Source organism: Pseudophryne corroboree, chromosome 1, assembly GCF_028390025.1.
Source record: "Pseudophryne corroboree isolate aPseCor3 chromosome 1, aPseCor3.hap2, whole genome shotgun sequence".
NCBI classification, from domain to species: domain Eukaryota; kingdom Metazoa; phylum Chordata; class Amphibia; order Anura; family Myobatrachidae; genus Pseudophryne; species Pseudophryne corroboree.
Genome location: NC_086444.1, coordinates 131,378,141 through 131,401,951, shown reverse-complemented (window position 1 = coordinate 131,401,951; position 23,811 = coordinate 131,378,141). Strand labels below are relative to the sequence as shown.

The following is a 23,811-nucleotide window of genomic DNA, read 5'->3' as shown; positions in this document are numbered from 1 at the left end:
TGAGCCCCTGGGCCCACCGCACTCAGCACAAGTTGCTGAGCTGGTCGCCCTAACCAGAGCGTGTGAACTGGCCAAGGGTAAGTCAGCCAATATATACACAGATTCTAGGTATGCCGTTGGAGTAGTGCATGATTTCGGGGCCCTATGGCGCCTCAAATTTTATGACGGCAGCTGGCATACCTGTAGCGCATGCCTCCCACATAAAAAGGCTTCTAACAGCGATACAAGAACCAGACAGGGTGGCTGTTATCAAGTGCAAAGCACACACTTACAACCAAGACCCAATCTCACTTGGTAACAGCCGGGCAGACGAAGCTGCTAAATCAGCAGCCAGCACCCCCATACAAACGAACATCACATCACTGATGACATTCAACACAATCAACACACAAAAATTAATTGAAATGCAAAATTTGTGTTCTCCACAGGAAAAGGCGGTCTAGAGGTCAAAGGGGTATGGCAAGGAGTCCTCAGGACTCTGGACAGGTGGACAGGGTAAGCCAGTGGCCCCCACAGCATATCTTCGAAGCTTAGCTGAGGCGGCACACGGTCTGACTCATCTGGGTAAAGAGGGTATGTGTAAGCTGGTGAGAGCCTACTGGTGTGCGCCAGGATGCTCTTCTCATGCGGGTAAGAGAGCAATGACATGTCTTACTTGCTTGAGGAAAAATATTGGAAAGTCAATACCAACAGAACCATCCCATATCCCTCCGACAGACGGCCCTTTTCAGGTAAATCAAATTGATTTCATACAGTTACCACCCTGTAGGAATTTAAAATATGTGTTAATCTGTATTGATGTGTTTTCCAATTGGGTAGAAGCGTTCCCTGCTGCCACAAATACTGCTACGTTCACTGCAAAGAAAATTGTGCAGGAATTTGTGTGTAGATATGGTATCCCTAGAATAATTGAAAGCGATAGGGGTACCCATTTTACAGGTGAAGTCTTTCAGGCTATGTGCAAACTGATGGGAATTAATAGCAAGCTGCATACTCCATACCGACCACAGGCGAGTGCGAAGGTGGAGAGAGTGAACAGCACTATTAAGAACAAGCTGAGCAAAGTGATGGTTGAGACTGGATTGTTGTGGCCAGAAGCTTTGCCACTAGTATTGTACAGCATCAGAACCACTCCCAGGTCCCCCCTTAACCTATCACCCTTTGAGATTCTTTTTGGCCGACAACCTCATGTAATGATAGACCCCCAGGATGATTTGAAATGCAATAACGAAGTGACTGTGAGATATTTGGTTAGGATGAGCCAGCAGTTGAGGAATCAAAATAGGAATCTAAAGCTGGTGATTCCTGACATACCGAACAGTAATTGTCATGACATTGAACCTGGGGATTATGTAATGATTCAGAATTTTCTACGCTCAGGTTGCCTCATTGACAGGTGGGAAGGACCGTACCAAATCTTGCTAACCAGCACGACAGCATTAAAGGTTGCCGAAAGAGAGACTTGGGTCCACTCGTCCCACTGTAAGAAGGTCGCAGACCCGGAGAGAACCCGTGACAAAGAGCAGAGAACATCGTATCACTGGAGTGTCTGTTCCGGGAAGGTTGAGAGGCAGGACTGTTGAGACGGCACCTGAGCGCGGAGAACAACACGACCAGAGGCGGTTGTCGCACCAATTTTTTTTATTATTTTCTCCATCTCCCACTACCCTCCCTCTCTCTCCCCCTTCTTGTTTCCCTTCTCTTCCCTTAACAAGATGGACTTACCCCAAGAGACTGCGTTCCGCGTTTTCCTGTTAATCCTGTTGTTGACTAGGACAGTCTGTTTCGGTGAGGGTCCCAGAGAGGTCGAGAAAGGATCTGGAATGGGTTTTGATGGCGAGGATGGATTTGTAGAATCTCAAGAGCAACACATCACTCGAGAAAAGGCGAGTATCAGAAAGCGATCTGGTAGTCAGGGAGCTCGGAGGCACTGTGAAGGGTTATTGGCTGAGGAAAATTGCATTTGTAGGAATTGTGAGAACATAGTCGAGGATGGGTGCATCCAAAGATGTCAGTCCAGCCTTAATATCAACATGGACCGTCATCCATTGAGTGATTACCACTCACTAGTGGGTAAGGTCTTGAACCAGACAGAATGCTGGGTGTGCTCACAAGTACCTCAAGGTCAGAGCAAGTCAGGCTTAGTACCGTACCCTTTAGCAATAGATGAGGTACTCTAATTACGGGGTGGGAGACCGGTGGACAAGAAATTTAATATTTCTAGGCCCCCTAGCTTGAAGCTCCACCAGTATCATGTAGATAGATCCTTATTATGTTTCAATATTTCCAATTACCGAAAACCGGGAAATTGGGAAGTGACGTGGAATAACCAGACAATGACCTTTTCACACAGAGCTGATAGGATACCCATAGACTCGCAACTTGTACGCCAAATAGCCAACAGTGGAAGGTATTTTCGGTATAGGTATACTCGAGGAAGCAAGACCATGTGGGTTGGAGAAGTATCACCAGGGTACTGTGCTCATATCATCCAGCCCGATACTTGTACTGAGCACATGGGAGAACTAGGGATTGGGTTTTTCACTTGGAAAGTTTGTAATATGGTAATGTCATATTCTGTCCCCTATGTTCTCCCCGATGATGCCTATTTCATATGTGGGAGGAAGGCGTATAAGTGGCATGCCCCGAGCTCAGAAGGTTTGTGTTATATTGGAAGAGTGTTGCCAGAGGTCATGACCATAACCCATGATAAGATGAAAGAGGTTCACCGCAGTGCTCAGGCTCCTTATACTCATACTCACTATGAACACATCGTCAAGAGACACCTCATAGAGAGGACAGAGCACGTAGCCTCTGATTTGATCCACGAATTCACCGGGATTCAATTCCTTCTCGCATTAGACATCACCCGTACTGCCAGAGGAATTATAAATTATAGGTATATCCATGCGCTAGCGAACTTGATAGATAATATCACTGAGATGTATGACGACACCTTCAGGTATACGGGAAGGGAGTTACAAGCTTACAAGACGGAACTGATCCAGCACAGGATAGTCCTTAATTATATCACAGCCGTGACGGGTGGGTACTGTGTCACTTTGGCAACTCAATAAGGTGTGAAGTGCTGCACGTATATTACAAACAGCACTGATGACAAAACCGAGATTATTGATCAAAAGATGGACGATATCTTGCAGTTGAAGTGGGAGTTCCGGAGGAGACACAACCTTACCCTGACTGCTGTGAGTAATGAACTGACCGGCTGGGTCTCATGGTTGAACCCACGCAATTGGTTCTCAGGTTTAGGAGAGTGGGCTCAAAATTTTATTATGAGTGTAGGGAAGTTTCTCCTTTGTATCCTGGGAGTCGTCATAATTATTGGCTTGATATTTAGGTGTGTTCGAATTCTAACACGGCACAAAATTGATGAGTCTAAGGAGCGAGGGCGCGGTTACAGCAGCAGATTTAATTTACGACCCATCCATAGACAGTGTTATGATAAGGATTGCAAATGAATTCCATGGCCTGTTTCTTTCACCCGTTTTTCCTTTGTCTCCCCCTCTGCCCAGATACACCCATCCGGAAAAGACATCGACCATACCCAAGAATGTTTATGAAAATGTTATGTGAATGTATTTTTGTCTTATCTTCATCTCTACAACCTTCAGTCAATGACACACATATCCACATGTACTAGCACTCACATATGTTCCCCCTCCATGTATCATCAACTAAATGTGCACCCCATTTGTTAGAACAAAAAGCCGAAAAGAGCTCGGTAGTGTTTGTTGGCCCACTTACAGACCTTTAATACGGGATAAGAAGGATTTAATGTATACTTCGCAATACCTCGAAGCTTATCTAGAACATATACGGCACAATGATACATGCCCCTCAGACATGGATTCATACATACATGCTTTTTACTATCCCACTAGGTCATACATTTCCCGCCTACAACTCTCCTCCGACCATCCAATCGTCTGTAGATATTGTATTGATATTTTTCTGCTTAGTGATTAGATAGTGGCAGTTATTGTTGACTGCCAAAGGGTGGACTGTCAAAGTCGAAAATATTGAAGAACACACAGCACGTATAAACTGCACACACATGCCCACTGCGCGTGCACTTGTTCCGCCGTGCGTGCACATATCCGCAATTTGCGTATGGTCGCTCCCGCGGTCCTGCGCGTGGTATGGGTATTTACGGCGGAGTTTGTGAACTAATGGAGAGCTATCAAAACATAACATATTTAATCCAAATAGTGTACATTGTACACATAGTCCCCCTGCACCACATAAGAAAGTATCAACAGTTTAAATGATTCTAGAACAAAGGGATTCACTTTTACAGGATAAGAGGGGACAGACTAAGGTTATAAGGTGGTGTTTGGTATCCAGCTGTAGGGTATTTTAAGGGTAACATTCCGGTGTTGGTTTGCGGAAGATCGCATGTTCCTGCGGATAGTTAGGTGCAGAAGCAGAATATAGATATAAACTGTATTTACTGTATATTATGTATGCGGCGGGAATCCAGAGGAGACCACCCACAAGAGCAGTTGGGAAAGACATCGCCTACCTTTTCAAATCAACCTATGACCTCTCCTGTACTGTAAAGCTGCATTCCTGTGTCCAATGGACAAAGGGATTACATCATCCATTGTATTGCTTTTGGAAGAATTGTATAAATAAAGCCTGTTGCACCTGGCCGGGCACAAGACTCTCAACGTTATCAACCTGATAGCGGAGGACCGGACCGGGAGGCGCACGCGAATATACTCACGTATGTACATTGACTGTAGCCATTTACTCTGTTGTATTGTAGTGCATCATTTGTATTGTTAACCCTCTTTCAAAAATATTACTCTGTGGTGTCGGAACCCAGTGATTAACTACAAATCGGTGTTGTGTCCTCCTTTTCCTGCTAAGGTTTAAGAGTGTATTAGTAACGCATCGCATTGCTGTATAAGGTTTAAAAGCGTATTAATTGGGTGTGAACGCGCTATGTGTACTTTGTACCCCCAGCGCGGCGTTTGTATGCTAAGTCCGTACAGGGATACGTGACTCCGTACGCAAACAGTGTATAAAGTGCGTAGCGTGTGTATTAAGTATAGCGGCCGCAGCGGCTAAAGGTTTAAAGTGTATTTACGGTGTGTTTAAAGTATAGCTTTATGTTTTAATATAAAATCGACATTATCACAAGACAACCATTTTCATCAACAATCTTATGCAAAGATGGATGGATACCAGGGTAGGCTGGAGAACCATGCGGACCATCTCCTGAACTGTTCTCGCCTTGTCCTCTGGGAGGAACACTTTTTGGGCCACAGTATCCAGCAACATTCCCAGGAACAGGAGGCTCTGAGTTGGCTCCAGGTGGGACTTCTGTAAATTGAGAATCCACCCATGGTGTGACAGAAAATGGATAGTGCGGTCGATATGGAGCAATAAAAGTTCCCTGGATCTTGCTTGGAGATCATCGAAGTAAGGGACAACACTGACCCCCTGGTCCCAGAGATGGAACATCATCTCAGCCATCACCTTTGTGAACACCCTCGGAGTTGTGGACAAGCTGAACGGTAGTGCCTGGAACTGGTAGTGATCGTTCAGCAGGGCAAACCTCAGGTAAGCCTGATGAGGTGGCCAAATTGGGATAAGGAGATAGGCATCTTTTAGATCCAGGGAGACCATGAACTCCCGTTCTTCCAGGCTCGCAATCACTGCTCGAAAGGATTCCATCTTGAACTTAAAAACCTTTAGGTAAGGGTTCAAGGATTTTAGATTCAGAATGGGCCTTACCAAACAGTCCGCTTTCGGTACTACAAACAGGTTGGAGTAGTAACCATGTGTCTGTTGTTGCAGCGGCACTGGAACAATGACTTGGGATTGGACCAATTTTAGGATTGCCTGTTGTAGCGTAACACGCGTATCCTCCAAAGCTGGTAAGTTTGATATGAAAAAACAGGATTTTGATAACTGCCGGTAAATCCTTTTCTCCATGCTGGGGTCCACTTCATGACCATGGGGTATAGACGGTTCTGCAGGAGCCATGTGCACTCTTAAGACTTTTCAATGGGTGTGAACTGGCTCCTCCTTCTATGCTCCTCCTCCAGACCTCAGTTATAAGAACTGTGCCCAGGGAGACGGACATTTCGAAGAAAGATTTACTTTAATACTAATGGTGAGATACTTACCAGCTCACACCTCAACCATGCCGCACACCATGGCATTCAACATAACACACGCCAACAGGCATGAACCAATTACAGCAAACATGCTGAAACTAATAAAACACAACATGTGTAACTCTAATAAACAAAACTGCAGGTAAAGTACGCACTGGGACGGGCACCCAGCATCCTCTACGGACTAGGAGAAAAGGATTTACCGGTAGGTATCAAAATCCTGTTTTCTCATACGTCCTAGAGGATGCTGGGGTCCACTTCATGACCATGGGGTTTATACCAAAGCTCCAGTACGGGCGGGAGTGTGCGGATGACCCTGCAGCACCGATTGACCGAACTTGAGGTCTTCATCGGCCAAGGTGTCAAACTTGTAGAATTTTGCAAATGTGTTTGACCCCGACCAAGTAGCTGCTCAGCAAAGTTGCAATGCCGAGACCCCCCCGGGCAGCCGCCCAGGATGAGCCCATCTTCCTAGTGGAATGGGCCTTCACCGAAGTCGGTAACGGCAATCCAGCCGTAGTATGAGCGTGCTGAATCGTACTTCTGATCCAACGCGCAATAGTCTGCTTGGAAGCAGGACACCCAATCTTGTTGGGAGCATACAGGACAAACAAAGACTCTGTTTTTCATATTCGAGCTGTTCTAGCGTCATAAATCTTCAAAGCCCTAACCACATCTAGAGACTTTGACTCAGTGAACGTGTCAGTAACTACTTGCACCACAATAGGTTGGTTTATGTGGAAAGATGAAACCACCTTTGGAAGAAAATGTTGACAAGTTCTCAACTCTGCCCTATCTTCATGGAAGATCAGGTAAGGGCTCTTGTGAGACAAGGCCCCCAACTCAGACACCCGCCATGCGGATGCCAATACCAAAAGCATCACCACTTTCCAAGTGAGAAACTTCAACTCTATCTCTTGTAGAGACTCAAACAAATCCGATTGAAGAAACTGCAAACACCACATTAAGGTCCCATGGTGCCACTGGAGGCACAAATGGAGGCTGGATGTGCAGAACCCATTTCACGAAGGTCTGAACCTCTGGAAGAGAGGCCAATTGTTTTTGGAAGAACACTGACAAGGCCGAAATCTGGACCTTGATTGACCCCAATCGGAGGCCCGCCTCCACACCAGCCTGCAGAAAATGAAGAAAACGTCCCAACTGAAACTCTTCCATAGGAGCTTTCTTGGATTCACATCAAGACACAAATTTTCTCCAAATACGGTGGTAATGTTTCGCCGTTACTCCTTTCCTGGCCTGAATGAGGTTGGGGATGACTTCCTTGGGAATACACTTACGGGCTAGGATCTTGTTGAGACGAGATGCCATAATGTCTACTTGAGGAACTCCCCAAAGACTTGTCACCTCTGAAAAGACTTCTTGGTGGAGGACCCACTCTCTTGGATGGAGATCGTGTCTGCTGAGGAAGTCTGCTTCCCAGTTGTCTACTCCCGGAATGAAAATTGCCGACAGAGCCTTTACATGTCTGTCTGCCCAGAGGAGGATCTTTGACACCTCTGCCATTGCCGCTCTGCTTTTCGTTCCGCCCTGCCTTTTTATGTACGCGACTGCTGTTAGATTGTCCGACTGGATCTGCACGGAATGATCTAGAAGAAGATGTACCGCTTGTTGAAGGCCGTTGTAAATGGCTCTCAATTCCAGCAAGTTTATGTGAAGGCAGGCTTCCTGACTTGACCATTTTCCTTGGAAGCTTTCTCCCTGAGTGACAGCTCCTCAGCCTCGGAGACTTGCATCCGTGGTTACCAGGACTCAGTCCTGAATCCCGAACCTGCGTCCCTCTAGTAGGTGAGAACTGTGTAGCCACCACAGGAGCGAAATCCTGGCTTTTGACGACAGGATTATCTTCCGGTGCATGTGTAGGTGGGATCCCGACCACTTGTCCAGCAGGTCCCACTGGAATACCCTGGCATGGAACCTGCCAAACTGTATGGCCTCGTAGGCCACCACCATCTTCCCCAACAACCAAATGCACTGATGGATCGACACACTCGATGGTTTCAATATCTGTTTTACCATTTTCTGGATTTCCAGAACCTTTTCCACCGGGAGAAATACTCTCTGAACTTCTGTGTCCAGAATCATCCCTAGAAAAGACAATCTTGTCGTCGGTTCCAACTGTGACTTTGGATAATTTATGATCCAACCATGTTGTTGGAGTATTGACAGGGAGAGTGTGATGTTTTGTAACAACTGCTCCCCGGCTCTCGCCTTTATCAGATCGTCTAGATAAGGAATTGTATTAACTCCTTTTTGACGCAGGAGAACCATCATCTCCGCCATCACCTTGGTGAATACCCTCGGTGCCATGGAGAGACCGAAAGGTAACGTCTGGAATTGGTAATGGCAATCCCGAACCGCGAATCTCAGATAAGCCTGGTGAGGAGGATAAATTGGAACATGCAGGTAAGCATCTTTTATGTCTACAGACACCATGTAGTCCCCCTCCTCCAGACTGGAAATCAATGCCCTCAGTGATTCCATTTTGAACTTGAATCGTTTCAAGTAGATTCAGATTTTTCAGGTTTAGGATCGGTCTGACCGAGCCGTCCGGCTTCGGAACTACAAAAAGGCTTGAATAAAACCCCTCCCCTTGTTGTGACAAAAGGCACCAGGACTATGATCTGATCCTGACATAATTTTTGGATTGCCGCGGTTACTGCTTCCCTTTCTGGAAGAGAAGCTGGCAAGGTCGATTTGAAAAATCGGCATGGGGGAACGTCTTGAAACTCCAGCTTGTACCCCTGGGATACTATTTGCAACACCCAGGGCTCCAGGCCAGACAGAATCCAACCTTGGCTGAACAGTTTGAGACGTGCCCCCACCCGAGCGGCCTCCCGCAAAGGAGCCCCAGCGTCATGCTGAAAATTTGGCAGAAGTAGGGGTAGACTTCTGCTCCTGGGAACCTGAAGCTGCTGTGGACTTCTTTCCCTTTCCCCTTCCCCTACCCGCAAAGAAGGGGGAACCTCTCGCTTTTTTGTATTTATTGGGCCGAAAGGACTGCATGTGCGGGTGATATGTCTTTTTTGCCGGTGCAGAGTGCAAAAATGTCGACTTACCTGCGGTAGCCGCCAAAACTAACGTATCCAGTCCATCGCCAAATAAGGCCTCACCTTTATATGGGAGAGCCTCCATATTTCTTTTGGAATCTGCATCCGCGTTCCACTGGTGAATCCACAACGCCCACCGAGCCGATACTGCCATGGTAGCGGCTTGTGAATTCAAGAGTCCAATATCTTTCATCGCCTTTAGCATGTATGCGGCAGCATCTATGATATTCCCTAACTTAAGGAGTATCTCATCTTTATCAATCGTGTCAATTTCTGATGACAAACTTTCTGACCATTTTTCAATAGCGCAACTCACCCACGCGCAAGCAATTGTGGGCCCTAGCAGCGTACCATTGGCAACATAAATGGATTTCAATGTAGTTTCCATCTTTCGGTCTGCCGGCTCTTTTAGTGAAGCCGTGCCAGGTGCAGGAAGAATTACCTTCTTGGTCAACCTGGACAGTGCACTGTCTAACACATGGGGTGACTCCCATTTTTTCCTGTCCTCCACCGGGAAAGGATAAGCTATCTGAATTCTCTTGGGAATACAAAATTTATTTTCGGGATTCACCCACATCCCTTCAAAGAGTGTATTAAGCTCGTGGGAAGGAGGGAAAGTGACATTAGATTTCTTTTCCTTATAGAAACAAGCCTTCTCCTGAGGTACAGGAGTGGCTTCCGTGACTTCCAGAACTTCCCTTATAGCCACAATCATATTACAGGTTGAGTATCCCATATCCAAATATTCCGAAATACGGAATATTCCGAAATACGGACTTTTTTGAGTGAAAGTGAGATAGTGAAACCTTTGATTTCTGATGGCTCAATTTACTCAAATTTGTTTAATACACAAAGTTATTAAACATATTGTATTATAAGACCTTCAGGCTGTGTGTGTATAAGGTGTATATGAAACAGAAAAGAATTGTGTGTATGTACATACACTTTGTTTAATGCACAAAGTTATAAAAAAATATTGGCTAAAATTGCCTTCAGGCTGTGTGTATAAGCTGTATATGTGACACAAATGCATTCTGTGCTTAGATTTAGGTCCCATTGCCATGATATCTCATTATGGTATGCAATTATTCCAAAATACGGAAAAATCCCATATCCAAAATACCTCTGTTCCAAGCATTTTGGATAAGGGATACTCAACCTGTATTGTATATTTTTTGCCAATTTAGGATCTATTTCTCTGGAGTCACTATTGTCGCTACAGATCCAGCGAGCAATAGTTTGCTTTGAAGCAGGAGCGCCCAGCTTGTTGGGTGCATACAGGATAAACAGTGACTCAGTTTTCCTGACTCTAGCCGTTCTGGCTACATAAACCTTCAAAGCCCTGACCACATCTAGTTACTCGGAATCCTCCAAGTCACGAGTAGCCACAGGCACCACAATAGATTGGTTCATATGAAAAGATGACACCACTTTTGGCAGAAATTGCGGTCGGGTCTGCAATTCCGCCCTGTCCATATGGAAAACCAGATAGGGGCTTTTATGTGACAAAGCCACTAATTCTGACACACGCCTAGCTGAAGCCAAGGCTAATAGCATGACCACCTTCCACGTGAGAAATTTTAACTCCACGGTTTTAAGTGGCTCAAACCAGTTTGACTTCAGGAAACTCAACACCACGTTAAGATCCCAAGGTGCCACTGGAGGCACAAAAGGGGGCTGAATATGCAGCACTCCCTTTACAAACGTCTGAACTTCAGGAAGAGAAGCCAGTTCTTTTTGAAAGAAAATGGACAGGGCCGAAATCTGGACCTTAATGGAACCCAATTTTAGGCCTAAAGTCACTCCCGACTGTAGGAAGTGAAGGAAACGGCCCAGCTGGAATTCCTCCTTAGGGGCATTCCTGGCCTCACACCAAGCCACATATTTTCGCCATATACAGTGATAATGTTTAGCCGTCACGTCCTTCCTAGCCTTTATCAGCGTAGGAATAACCTCATCCGGAATGCCTTTTTCTGCTAGGATCCGGCGTTCAACCGCCATGCCGTCAAACGCAGCCGCGGTAAGTCTTGGAACAGACAGGGCCCCTGTTGCAACAAGTCCTGTCTTAGAGGTAGAGGCCATGGGTCCTCTGTGAGCATTTCTTGCAGCTCTGGATACCAAGTCCTTCTTGGCCAATCCGGAACAATGAGTATTTTCTCACTCCTCTTCTTCTTATGATTCTAAGCACCTTGGGTATGAGAGGAAGAGGAGGAAATACATAGACCGACTGGAACACCCACGGTGTCACTAGTGCGTCTACAGCTATCGCCTGAGGGTCTCTTGACCTGGCGCAATACCTCTGTAGCTTTTTGTTGAGGCGGGATGCCATCATGTCTACTTGTGGCAGTTCCCACCGACTTGCAATCTGCGTGAAGACTTCTTGATGAAGTCCCCACTCTCCCGGGTGGAGGTCGTGCCTGCTGAGGAAGTCTGCTTCCCAGTTGTCCACTCCCGGAATGAACACTGCTGACAGTGCACTTACGTGATACTCCGCCCAGCAAAGAATTCTGGTGGCTTCCGCCATCGCCACCCTGCTCCTTGTGCCGCCTTGGCGGTTTACATGAGCCACTGCGGTGATGTTGTCTGACTGAATCTGCACCGATCGGTCGCGAAGCAGGGTCTCCGCTTGACGTAGGGCGTTGTATTTTGCCCTTAGTTCCAGGATGTTGATGTGAAGGCAAGTCTCCTGACTTGACCACAGACCTTGGAAATTTCTTCCCTGTGTAACTGCTCCCCACCCTCGGAGGCTTGCGTCCGTGGTCACCAGGACCCAGTCCTGAATGCCGAATCTGCGGCCCTCGAGAAGGTGAGCACTCTGCAGCCACCACAGGAGAGACACCCTGGCCCTGGGGGATAGGGTGATCAGCCGATGCATTTGTAGATGTGATCAGGACCACTTGTCCAACAGATCCCATTGAAAGGTCCTCGCATGGAACCTGCCGAAGGGAATGGCCTCGTATGATGCCACCATCTTTCCCAGGAGTCGCGTGCAGAGATGCACCGACACCTGTTTTGGTTTTAATAGGTCTCTGACCAGTGTCATGAGCTCCTGAGCCTTCTCCATCGGGAGATAAACCCTCTTCTGGCCTGTGTCCAGAATCATGCCCAGGAAGGGCAGACGAGTCGTAGGAATCAACTGCGACTTTAGAATATTTAGAATCCAGCCGTGCTGTTGTAACACTTCCCGAGAGCGTGCCACGCTGATCAGCAACTGCTCTCTGGACCTCACCTTTATGAGGAGATCGTCCAAGTATGGGATAATTGTGACTCCTTGCCGTCGCAGGAGCACCATCATTTCCGCCATTACCTTGGTAAATATTCTCCGTGCCGTGGAGAGACCAAACGGCAACGTCTGGAATTGGTAATGACAATCCTGTACCACAAATCTGAGGTACTCCTGATGAGGTGGATAAATGGGGACATGAAGGTAAGCATCCTTTATGTCCAGAGACACCATAAAATCCCCCCCTTCCAGGCTTGCGATGACCGCTCTGAGCGATTCCATCTTGAACTTGAACCTTTTCAGGTATATGTTCAGGGATTTTAAATTCAATATGGGTCTGACCGAACCGTCCGGTTTCGGTACCACAAACATGGTTGAATAGTAACCCCTTCCCTGTTGAAGGAGGGGAATCTTTACCACCACCTGCTGAAGATACAATTTGTGAATTGCAGCTAACACTATTTCCCTCTCTAAGGGGGAAGCTGGCAGGGCCGATTTGAGGTAACGGTGAGGGGGCATCACTTCGAATTCCAGCTTGTATCCCTGAGACACAATCTCTATAGCCCAGGGATCCACCTGGGAGTGAACCCACTTGTGGATGAAATTTCGGAGACGCGCCCCCACCGGGCCTAGCTCCGCCTGTGGAGCCCCAGCGTCATGCGGTGGATTTAGTGGAAGCCGGGGAGGACTTCTGTTCCTGGGAACTAGCTGTATTGTGCAGCTTCTTTCCTCTACCCCTGCCTCTGGCAAGAAAGGACGCACCTCGGACTTTCTTGCCTTTTTGTGTTCGAAAGGACTGCATATGGTAATACGGTGCTTTCTTAGGTTGTGAGGGAACATATGGCAAAAAAATTTGACTTTCCAGCCGTAGCTGTGGAGACCAGGTCCGAGAGACCCTCCCCAAATAACTCCTCACCCTTGTAAGGTAAAACCTCCATGTGCCTTTTTGAGTCGGCATCTCCTGTCCATTGCAGAGTCCACAGGACCCTTCTGGCAGAAATCGACATTGCATTTATTCTAGAGCCCAGTAGGCTAATGTCTCTTTGAGCATCTCTCATATAAAAGGACAGCGTCTTTTATATGCCCCAGGGTCAGTAATATAGTATCCTTGTCCAAGGTATCAAGTTCCTCAGATAAGGTATCTGTCTATGCTGCTACAGCACTACACATCCAGGCCGACGCAATCGCCGGCCTTAGTAAGGTACCTGAATGTGTATAAACGGACTTCAGGATACCCTCCTGCTTTCTATCCGCAGCATCTTTTAGGGTGGCCGTATCCTGTGACGGCAGGGCTACCCTCTTGGATAAGCGTGTTAAAGCTTTGTCTACCCTAGGGGAGGATTCCCAGCGTAACCTGTCCGTTGGCGGGAAAGGATAAGCCATAAGCATCCGTTTGGAAATCTGCAGTTTTCTATCTGGAGATTCCCAAGCCTTTTCACATAACTCATTTAACTCATGTGAAGGGGGAAAGGTCACCTCTTGCCTTTTTTCCCCATACATATAACCCTCTTGTCAGGGACTGGGGTTTCCTCTGTGATGTGCAAAACATCTTTCATTGCTATAATCATGTAACGGATGGCTTTAGCCATTTTAGGCTGTAACTTTGAATCATCGCCATCGACACTGGAGTCAGAATCCGTGTCGATATCTGTGTCAACAATTTGGGATAGTGGGCGCTTCTGAGACCCTGACGGCCTCTGCGACATAGGATCAGGCATGGGCTGAGACCCCGGCTGTCCCAAGGCTTCAGCTTTATCCAACCTTTTATGCAAGGAAGTGACATTATCATTTAAAACCTTCCACATATCCATCCAATCGGGTGTCTGCGCCGTCGGCGGCGACCCCACATTCATTTGCTCCCGCTCTGTTTCCACAAAGCCTTCCTCGTCAAACATGCCGACACAAGCGTACCGACACACCACACACACAGGGGATGCTCTATTTGAAGACAGTTCCCCCACAAGGCCTTTTGGAGAGACAGAGAGAGAGTATGCCAGCACACACCCCAGCGCTATATGTCCCAGGAATCACACAGTAACTTAGTGTTAACCCAGTAGCTGCTGTATATACTGTTTTTGCACCAAATTTATGTGCCCCCCCTCTCTTTTTACCCTCTTCTACCGTGATTCTGCAGGGGAGAGCCTGGGGAGCTTCCTCTCAGCGGAGCTGTGGAGAGAAAATGGCGCTGGTGAGTGCTGAGGAAGAAGCCCCGCCCCCTATGTGGCGGGCTTCTGTCCCGCGTTTCTGTGTAAAAATATGGCGGAGGCCCATGCATATATACAGTGCCCAACTGTATATATGCCCACTTTTGCCAAGAGGTTCTCTAATTGCTGCCCAGGGCGCCCCCCCTTGCGCCCTGCACCCTACAGTGACCGGAGTATGTGGGTTTAGTGTGGGAGCAATGGCGCACAGCTGCAGTGCTGTGCGCTACCTCATATGAAGACTGGAGTCTTCTGCCACCGATTTCGAAGTCTTCTTGCTTCTGTCACCGGCTTCTGTCTTCCGGCTCTGCGAGGGGGGACGGCGGCGCGGCTCCGGGATCGGACGACCAAGGGTGCGATCCTGTGTACGATCCCTCTGGAGCTAATGGTGTCCAGTAGCCTAAGAAGCAGGACCCATCTTCAGTGAGTAGGGCTGCTTCTCTCCCCTCAGTCCCACGTAGCAGAGAGTCTGTTGCCAGCAGATCTCTCTCAAAATAAAAAAACCCTAACAAAATACTTTATTTTTAGCAAGCTCAGGAGAGCTCACTAAGTAGCACCCAGCTCGTCCGGGCACAGATTCAAACTGAGGTCTGGAGGAGGGACATAGAGGGAGGAGCCAGAGCACACCAGTATCCAAATTCTTTCTTAAAGTGCACTGTCTCCTGCGGAGCCCGTCTATTCCCCATGGTCCTTACGGAGTCCCCAGCATCCACTAGGACGTTAGAGAAAATGGCACTGAGCAGTGTGCTGGCTGCCTGAGGAAGAAGCTCCGCCCTTTTTACCTCAAACTTTTCATAATATTTACACTGGCGGGGGTAGGGATGTGCCTGGGCATCTTATGCCCCCTTTTTGCCAGTTTATAGAGGTGTTTTTGCGGCCCAGGGCGCCCCCCCCGGCGCCCTGCACCCTGCGTGTGTGGGCAGCAATGACACGCTGCGCTCCCGCCAGCCGCGCTGTACCTCAGCCGTCACTTTTCTTGATAGAAGATCTGTCTTCTTCTACTCACCTGTCTTCTGACTTCTGGCTCTGTGAAGGGGGTGACTGCATGCTGTGGGAGTGAGCATCTAGACACGGCTAGCGTTCTGTACCTTCAGGAGCTAATGGTGTCCTGTCAGCCAGAAGCAGAGCCATGAAACTTTTCAGGAAGTCTGTTCCTACTTCTGCCCCCTCAGTCCCACGAAGCAGGGAGACTGTTGCCAGCAGTCTCCCTGAAAATAAAAAAACATAACATAAATCTTTTCAGAGAAGCTCAGTAGGGCTCCCCTAGAGTGCATCCAGTCTGCCTGGGCCCATTTCTAAAACTGATGTCTGGAGGAGGGGCATACAGGGAGGAGCCAGTTCACACCCATTGAAAAGTCTTAAGAGTGCCCATGGCTCCTGTGGAACAGTCTATACCCCATGGTCATGAAGTGACCCCAGCATCCTCTAGGACGTATGAGAAATCGTTTGGGAGAAGCACTGTCGAACTCCAGCTTGTAGCCCTGAGAAATGAGGTCCTTAACCCTGGTACCCTGGCAAGAACTTTCCCAGATGCGGCTGAAGTGACGCAGCCGAGCTCCCACCTCGAGATCCCCTCGGGGTGGGTGTGCACAGTCATACTGAGGCCTTAGTGGAAGCTGCACTGGTGCTCTCCTGAGAACCAGAGATCGCTGGTTTTCTTGTCTTACCTCTGGTGTCTCTAGCAGCGTTGGAGACACCTCTGGCCCTAGATCTAAATCTGTTAGACCGAAAGGACTAGTTAGACGGCCCCGGGTAGGAACGTCTAGCCGGCGGGGCCCCACAGGGGAGAATGTGGATTTCCCCGCAGTAACTTCAGAAATCCACGTATCCAATTCCACCCCGAAGAGCCATTCCCCCAAAAAGGGGAAAGAATCGACACTGCGCTGGGATTCTGCGTCCGCTATCCACAGATACAACCACAAAGTCCTGCGCGCCAACACTGCTATAGCAGTAGTCCTAGCGTTAATATTGCCTATCTCCTTAAGAGAGTCACACAGGACACATGCAGTGTCCTGAATGTGCTTCAGGAGAGTCAATGTAATGACCAGGGGCATATCCTCCGAGAGGCCCTCCTGAATCTGAGTAGCCCACGTATGAATGGCATGAGTCATCCAGCAACCTGCTATGACCGGTCTTTGTGACATACCCGCTGCTGTGTAGACAGACTTCAGTATAGTCTCTATCTTCCTATCCCCAGGGTCCTTTATGGTGAAAGAGCCAGACGCTGGCAGTACCTCCTTTTTAGATAGGCGCGAGACTGATACGTCCACAGCCAGGGGTTCTACCCAGAATTTCCTGCCTTCAGGAGCAAATGGGAAAGTGTGCAAAAACCGTTTTGACACTTGGTATTTTTTATCTGAATAGGTCATCTAATTCTGCAGAATCAGGGAAAGTGACATTGGGCTTGTTCTGTGTGACGTAAAAACGACTGCTGTTACGCAGCATCCTCTAGAGGGAGTTTTAACACATCCTGTATAGCCAAAATGAGGGGTTCAATACCATGTGCAGAATGGGAATTCTCAGTAATAGGTTCCAATTCCTCCCCCGTCCTCCAGTATTTCCTCATCTGAATCAGAGTAAAGCAGGTAACCCACGTTTTTGTGGTCCTGAATTAGAGAGGGGGGCCTGCTCTGCCCTTGAAGCCAGGACTGCCAACAGCTTGCTGCCATTGTTGAATTTTTTGAGCATTTGCAGTGAGCTGAGATGACATATCCTACATGTTTTTAATAGCACCTAGTCAGGAAGGCTCTTGACCTTTACCCCCAATCCCCCTCACTGAGCTGTGAGGACTGACTACATTGTTCAAATGATAATGAACCACACGTAGGAGGAGAGAATCTAATGTGACATACATTGCATAATTTGTGTTTTACCATGTTTACAGTAAACACTTACATACACACAGACAAGTATATGATAGCAAGCCTGCTATGCGAGAGGGAGACAGAGAGAAGGGACCAGCACACCGAAGCTAAACAGCCCCAGTGAAGCTGCAAGCTGATATACCACGTTGAAACACCAGTGTTTTGTCCTTTTCAGGACACAGATTAATGTACAATAGAGGCTCTCCCCCTTTACTACACCCCTCCTGAGTGTCTGGAGGAGCTGTGTGTGCCTGCTGCTGCAGCTGTAAGCAGAGGAAGGACCCAAAACGCTGCTGGTCCAGCTCTGAGGAAGCTACGCCCCCTGTAATGGCGTCGGAGTTTCAGCTATATTTATACTGACAAACGTCTCCACATGAGTAAAAAACATCACACAAGTGCTAGTTTTATCCACCACTGCCAGTGTACACAGGGGGGCTATAGCGGGTCCCCCCAGGAGGGTCCCGTATGACGCGTCCGCATTCTGCCGCACATGAACAGGGGATTTCCCCCTAGCGGGGCCCCCGGTTTGTACTCACCACTGATGTCACCTTCAGGCTATCGTTAGGGGTGGTCCTGCAGTGGGGAAGCAGCTCTGACAGCTCTAAAGGCTGGAGACCGCCCCCCCCCCCCCCCCCCCCCACCCCTCCCCCTTCAACTCCCACGGTGCAGGTATTCTGTTGCCCAAACAGCATACCGAAAATAACAAAGATTGAAAAGAAATTGAAGAAAACTCTCTGGATCTTGCAGAGCGTTCATCCTCTGCTTAAAGCACTTTTTTCTAAACTGCCTGTGGGAGGGGGCATAGCGGGGAGGAGCCAGTACACCCAGTTGAAGAAATTTGAAGTGCACTGGCTCCTTTGGACCCCATCTATACCCCATCTACCAAGTCTCCCCAATATCCCTTATGGGTGCTAAAGAAAACTTGCTAAAATATGCAGAATTCCTTTTCAAGTATAACACATTCTCCCAACACCCTCTCTCTACCCCACCCTATTTATTACCAAAATCCCAAAAACTCTAGGTAACAGAGTTCTTTATCACCGACTTCCACTTGAGCGTAACCAGGTACTGCAGCTAGTATCTATTATAATTAACAAGAGTGAAATCAAGAAGAATTATGAGATGGGGTGATGTGAATCAGAAAGGAAGCGGAGGAGACGGACTACTGTAAGACTTAAAAAATGAAGGCGGCAATTCAAATGTACTCCCCCGCAACTACCACCAGGATGCACAAAAAAGAGCGCCATTTAGACGGCTACTAGCTGCATTGTTAACATTTCTTTTCTCTGCCTCCTGAGGAGACGAGAAGAAATGTGCAAAAAGTCTGTGGTTTGGGCTTCCTAACCAGGACTTTACACTGGATTAGCTGCTGTATGCACTAAACCCAGTCTATTTTGGCGCATATAAAGTAATGTGCACCCTATCAGAGCAACAATTGAATTGCTCTGATGGGCACCCAAAAAAACATTTTAATCACCCCCTTAAAGTTTGTTTTGCTCATAAGATTTTAGTGTGGTACCTGAGTTTTAAAACAAATGTAGCAAATAAAACAATAGCTATTTTTTCAAAATACAGTAAATAAAAGTAAAGTGGTAACAGGAGAGTACACCATCACAGAACAGAACCTGCTTGTGAATACACGTATTCCTTGGCTTGCATACCTGTAGACCATTTCATTTGGCGCAGATTCATCAAAGGCATAGTCAAAACGAAAAGTTTGGTTTTCTAAAAATCTTGTAAGGTCCACTTTTTGTTTGGGTTCATGCACCATTACTACATCTTTGCTGGGAATTGTAATGACATCAAGGTCTTTTATGGTGTTCTCTGGAAAGTAAACACCCGGGAAGATGAATTAGACTTTTAAAAATATAGAGTTAAATAAAAATCACAGACATTTAAAACAAATACAATTCTCTTCTTACACCAGTTGGTTTTGATCATTGCAAACTTAACTACATTTTGTACATGGTAAAAACCCAACTTAATTGCAATCAGCTTTCACAATGTTACACAGAAACACAGATTTTGACGGCAAATCAGAATCACTTGGCCAATCTAGTCTGTCCATGTACACAAACACACCTAAGGGGTATTTTCACTATGGTGTGAGTTTTTATTTTTAAGTGGAGATGTTACTCATAGCAACCAATCAGATTCCACTTAATATTTATCTAGCGTATTCTAGAACAGTGGTTCTCAAACTCGGTCCTCAGGACCCCACACGGTTCACGTTTTCCATGTCACCCAGCAGGTGCACTGTCACATTTTAAAAATCTACAGGTGACCAGCAAAACATGAGGACAGAGTTTGAGAACCTGTGTTCTAGAAGATAGTAGCAAGAATTTAATTGGTTTGCTATGGGCAACATCTCCACTTCTAAAAAAAACTCACACCTGTAATAAATAACAAGATTTATGGTAAGAACTTACCGTTGATAAATCTCTTTCTGCGAGGTACACTGGGCTCCACAGGGAATGACATTGAGGTGTAGAGTAGGATCTTGATCCGAGGCACCAACAGGCTCAAAGCTTTGACCTTGTTCCTAGCGCCGCCTCTTCTATAACCCCGCCTCCGTGCACAGTAGCTCAGTCCAATGCAGTAGCAAAAGACGACAACTGTTAGTAGCCACATACACTACATTCTCAAGACAGGAGAAAGTGTCAGCGGCTAATGCCATACCAACCCAAAGAAGATAAGTGCGTCAGGGTGGGCGCCCTGTGGAGCCCAGTGTACCTCGCAGAAAGATTTAACAACGGTAAGTTCTTACCATAAATCTCGTTTTCTGCTGCGGGGTACACTGGGCTCCACAGGGAATGACATTGGGGATGTCCTAAAGCAGTTCCTTATGGGAAGGGACGCACTGTAGCGGGCACAAGAACCCGGCGTCCAAAGGAAGCATCCTGGGAGGCGGAAGTATAGAAGGCATAGAACCTTATGAACATGTGCACTGAGGACCACATAGCCACCTTGCACAATTGTTCAAGGGTCGCACCACGGCGGGCCGCCCAAGAAGGTCCAACCGACAGAGTAGAATGGGCCTTTATGGTAGCAGGAGCTGGAAGGCCAGCCTCTACATAAGCATGTGCAATCACCATTCTAATCCATCTGGCCAGGGTCTGCTTGTGAGCAGGCCAGCCACGGATGTGAAAACTAAACAGAACAAAGAGAGAATCCGACTTCCTGATGGAGGCAGTTCTCTTCATGTAGATACGAAGAGCCCGTACCACATCCAAAGACCGCTCTTTGGAAGACAAACCAGCAGATGCAAAGGCCGGAACCACAATCTCCTGATTAAGGTGGAAAGAAGACACCACCTTAGGTAAATACCCGGGAATTGTTCTAAGAACCGCCCGATCACTGTGAAAAATCAGATATGGTGACCTGCTAGACAAGGCACCCAAATCACACACTCTTCTAGCAGAGAAAATAGCCAGCAGAAACAATACCTTAAGAGAAAGCCACTTAAGGTCTGCAGATTCAAGAGGCTCAAACGGAGACCCTTGCAACGCCTCCAAAACCACGGACAAGTCCCAAGGGGCCACAGGCAGGATATAGGGAGGTTGAATCCGCAACACACCCTGAGTGCACGTATGTACATCAGGTAAAGCCGCAATTTTTCTCTGGAACCAACCAACAAGGCAGAAATATGAACCTTGATGGAGGCCAGATGAAGGCCCATGTCTAGACCCTGTTGTAGAAAGGCCAAAAGTTTGGCCGTACTAAACTTGTAAGTGTCACGATTGTTAGATGCGCACAAAGCAAAGTAAGAATTCCAGACCCTATGGTACATCCGAGCAGAAGCAGGTTTCCGGGCCTTCAACATGGTTTGATTGACAGCCTTAGAAAATCCTTTGGCCCTCAAGACAGAAGCTTCAAGAGCCACACCACCAAAGCCAACCGGGCTAAATCCGGATATACACAGGGGCACTGTACAAGGAGATCTGGGCACTGTGGAAGTAGAAGAGGACGATCTATCGAGAGACGCTGAAGGTCTGAGAACCAATGCCGTCTGGGCCACGCGGGAGCGATCAGAAATAGGATTCCTCCTTCTTGCTTGAACTTCCTTCTCCTTGCTCTGAAGACCGGAACCTTGTGATTGTGTCGAGACGCCATCAGGTCCACATCTGGAAGGCCCCACCTGTCCACGAGGAGTTGAAACACTTCTGGATGGAGGTTCCACTCTCCGGCGTGTACGTCCTAACGACTGAGAAAGTCCGTTTCCCAGTTTAGTACCCCCGGAATGAATACTGCTGATATGGCTGGCATACGGCGTTCCGCCCACTGCAGAATCCGTGATACATCCCTCATTGCGATGCGGCTTCGAGTGCCGCCTTGATGATTAATGTATGCCATAGTGGTGGCGTTGTCCGACTGTACTTGAACAGGTCTGTTCTGTACTAAATGTTGCGCCAAGTTCAATAAGCTGAACACCTCTCGCACTTCCCGAATGTTTATCGGGAGGAGATACTTCTCCTTGGTTCACCGACCCTGAAGGGAGTGTTGCTCCAACACCGCATCCCAACCTCTCAGACTGACATCCGTCAGAAGGACCCAGTTGGAGATCCAAAAGGGACGACCCCTGCTCAATCGTTGGTCCTGAAGCCACCAGGTCAGTGACAGACGGACCTCCGGAGACAAGGAGGGCATTTGAGACCTGCTCCGGTAAGGCAGGCCGTCCCACTTGGCAAGAATTAGCTTCTACAGAGGGCGGGAATGGAATTGAGCGAACTCCATCATGTCGAAAGCCGACACCATGTATTGACACTTGCAGACTAGATAGGAAGTATCGAATCTTGTCCTGAAGCTTCAGGACCTTCGCCTGAGACGAAATCCGCTGGTTGCGGGTGTCCAACAACGCTCCCAGGTGCACCATGCTCTGCGCAGGGACCAGGGAAGATTTCTTCCAGTTGATGAGCCACCCGTGGGCTTGCCGAAAATGGATAGTCAGATCCAGATGGCGTAGGAGAATGTCTGGGGAATTTGCCAGGATCAACAAGTCGTCCAGGTACAGTAGGATCCTGACCCCTTGACGGCGGAGTACAGCCGTCATTACCGCCATGACCTTGGTGAAAATTTGCGGAGACGTGGTCAAACCAAAAGGTAGCAAACTAAATTAGTAATGGAGGTTGCCAACCGCAAACCTCAGGTATTGCTGATGCGACACTGCAATGGGAATATGCAGGTTAGCATCCTGTATGTCCAGGGAGACCATATAATCCACAGGTTCCAATGCCAGAACAATAGAGCTAAGAGTTTCCATCCGAAACTTGGAGACCCTCACAAATTTGTTCAAGGACTTGAGGTTGAGAATGGGCCGTGAGGACCCGTTCAGTTTCGGGACTAGGAACAGCGGTGAATAGTACCCCTTGCCTCTCAGAGGCACCTGTACTACCACTCCTGTGTTCAGAAGGGACTGTACCACCGAATGAAGAGTTTTTGCCTTCACCTGAGCCGAAGGGACGTCTGTCAGGCAAAATCGATGATGGGGACGATTCTTGAAGGATACGGCGTAACCTCAAATGACGACATCCCGTACCCAGGCATCGGAAGTGGTCCTCAACCATTCCTGGGTATACCCTAGTAGTCGGCCCCCCACCCTGGGATCCCCCAGAGGGAGGCCTGCACAGTCATGCGGCAGGCTTGTCAGTTTTGGAAGCAGGCTGACGGGCAGCCCAGGCACGTTTGGGTTTGGAAGTGCGAACCTGTTTCGATTACGCCTGACCTTTTGCTTTCCTTGAAGGGCGAAAGGAGCGATATGGAGTACTCTTAGCCTTCGGTACCGAAGAAGCAGTCCTAGGTAGACATGCTGTTTTAGCAGAAGCTAAGTAAGCCACTATGTTGTTGAGGTCTTCTCCGAAAATAATGTCTCCCATAAAAGGGAGTACCTCCAGGTTTTTCTTAGAGTCCAGATCCACAGCCCAGGACCGTAACCAGAGAATCCAGCGAGCCAAAATGGACGTGGTAGAAGCCTAGGCCGAAAGAATACCAGCATCAGAAGCCGCATCCTTAATGTAATGAGAAGCTGTGACAATATAAGACAGACCTTGTCAAGTATGATCAGAAACGTCAGAAGGCAACTCAGCCTCCAGCTCCCGAGTCCACGCTTTAACAGCCTCTGCAGCCCATGTCGCTGCAATGGTGAGCCTATGCGCAGCACCAGTTAGGGTGTAAATTGCCCTTAAACAACCTTCCACACGCTTATCTGTGGGTTCTTTCAGAGTCGTGACGGTAGTTACTGGCAGAACTGAGGATATCACCAGCCGCACCACCTGCGAATCCACTGGCGGGGGTGTTTCCCAATTTTTA

General features: G+C 47.9%; 1 protein-coding gene across 9 annotated transcripts in view; it reads right to left on the bottom strand.

The window, feature by feature from the left end:
* Positions 1-23,811, bottom strand: part of KIF2A (kinesin family member 2A) — a 321,884-nt gene that overhangs the window by 127,611 nt on the left and 170,462 nt on the right. For all 9 annotated transcript variants that reach the window (XM_063962958.1, XM_063962975.1, XM_063962950.1 and 6 more), the window contains one exon: positions 19,167-19,329. In XM_063962958.1, coding sequence (XP_063819028.1) covers positions 19,167-19,329 — 163 coding nt within the window. The remainder of the gene's footprint in view (positions 1-19,166; positions 19,330-23,811) is intronic.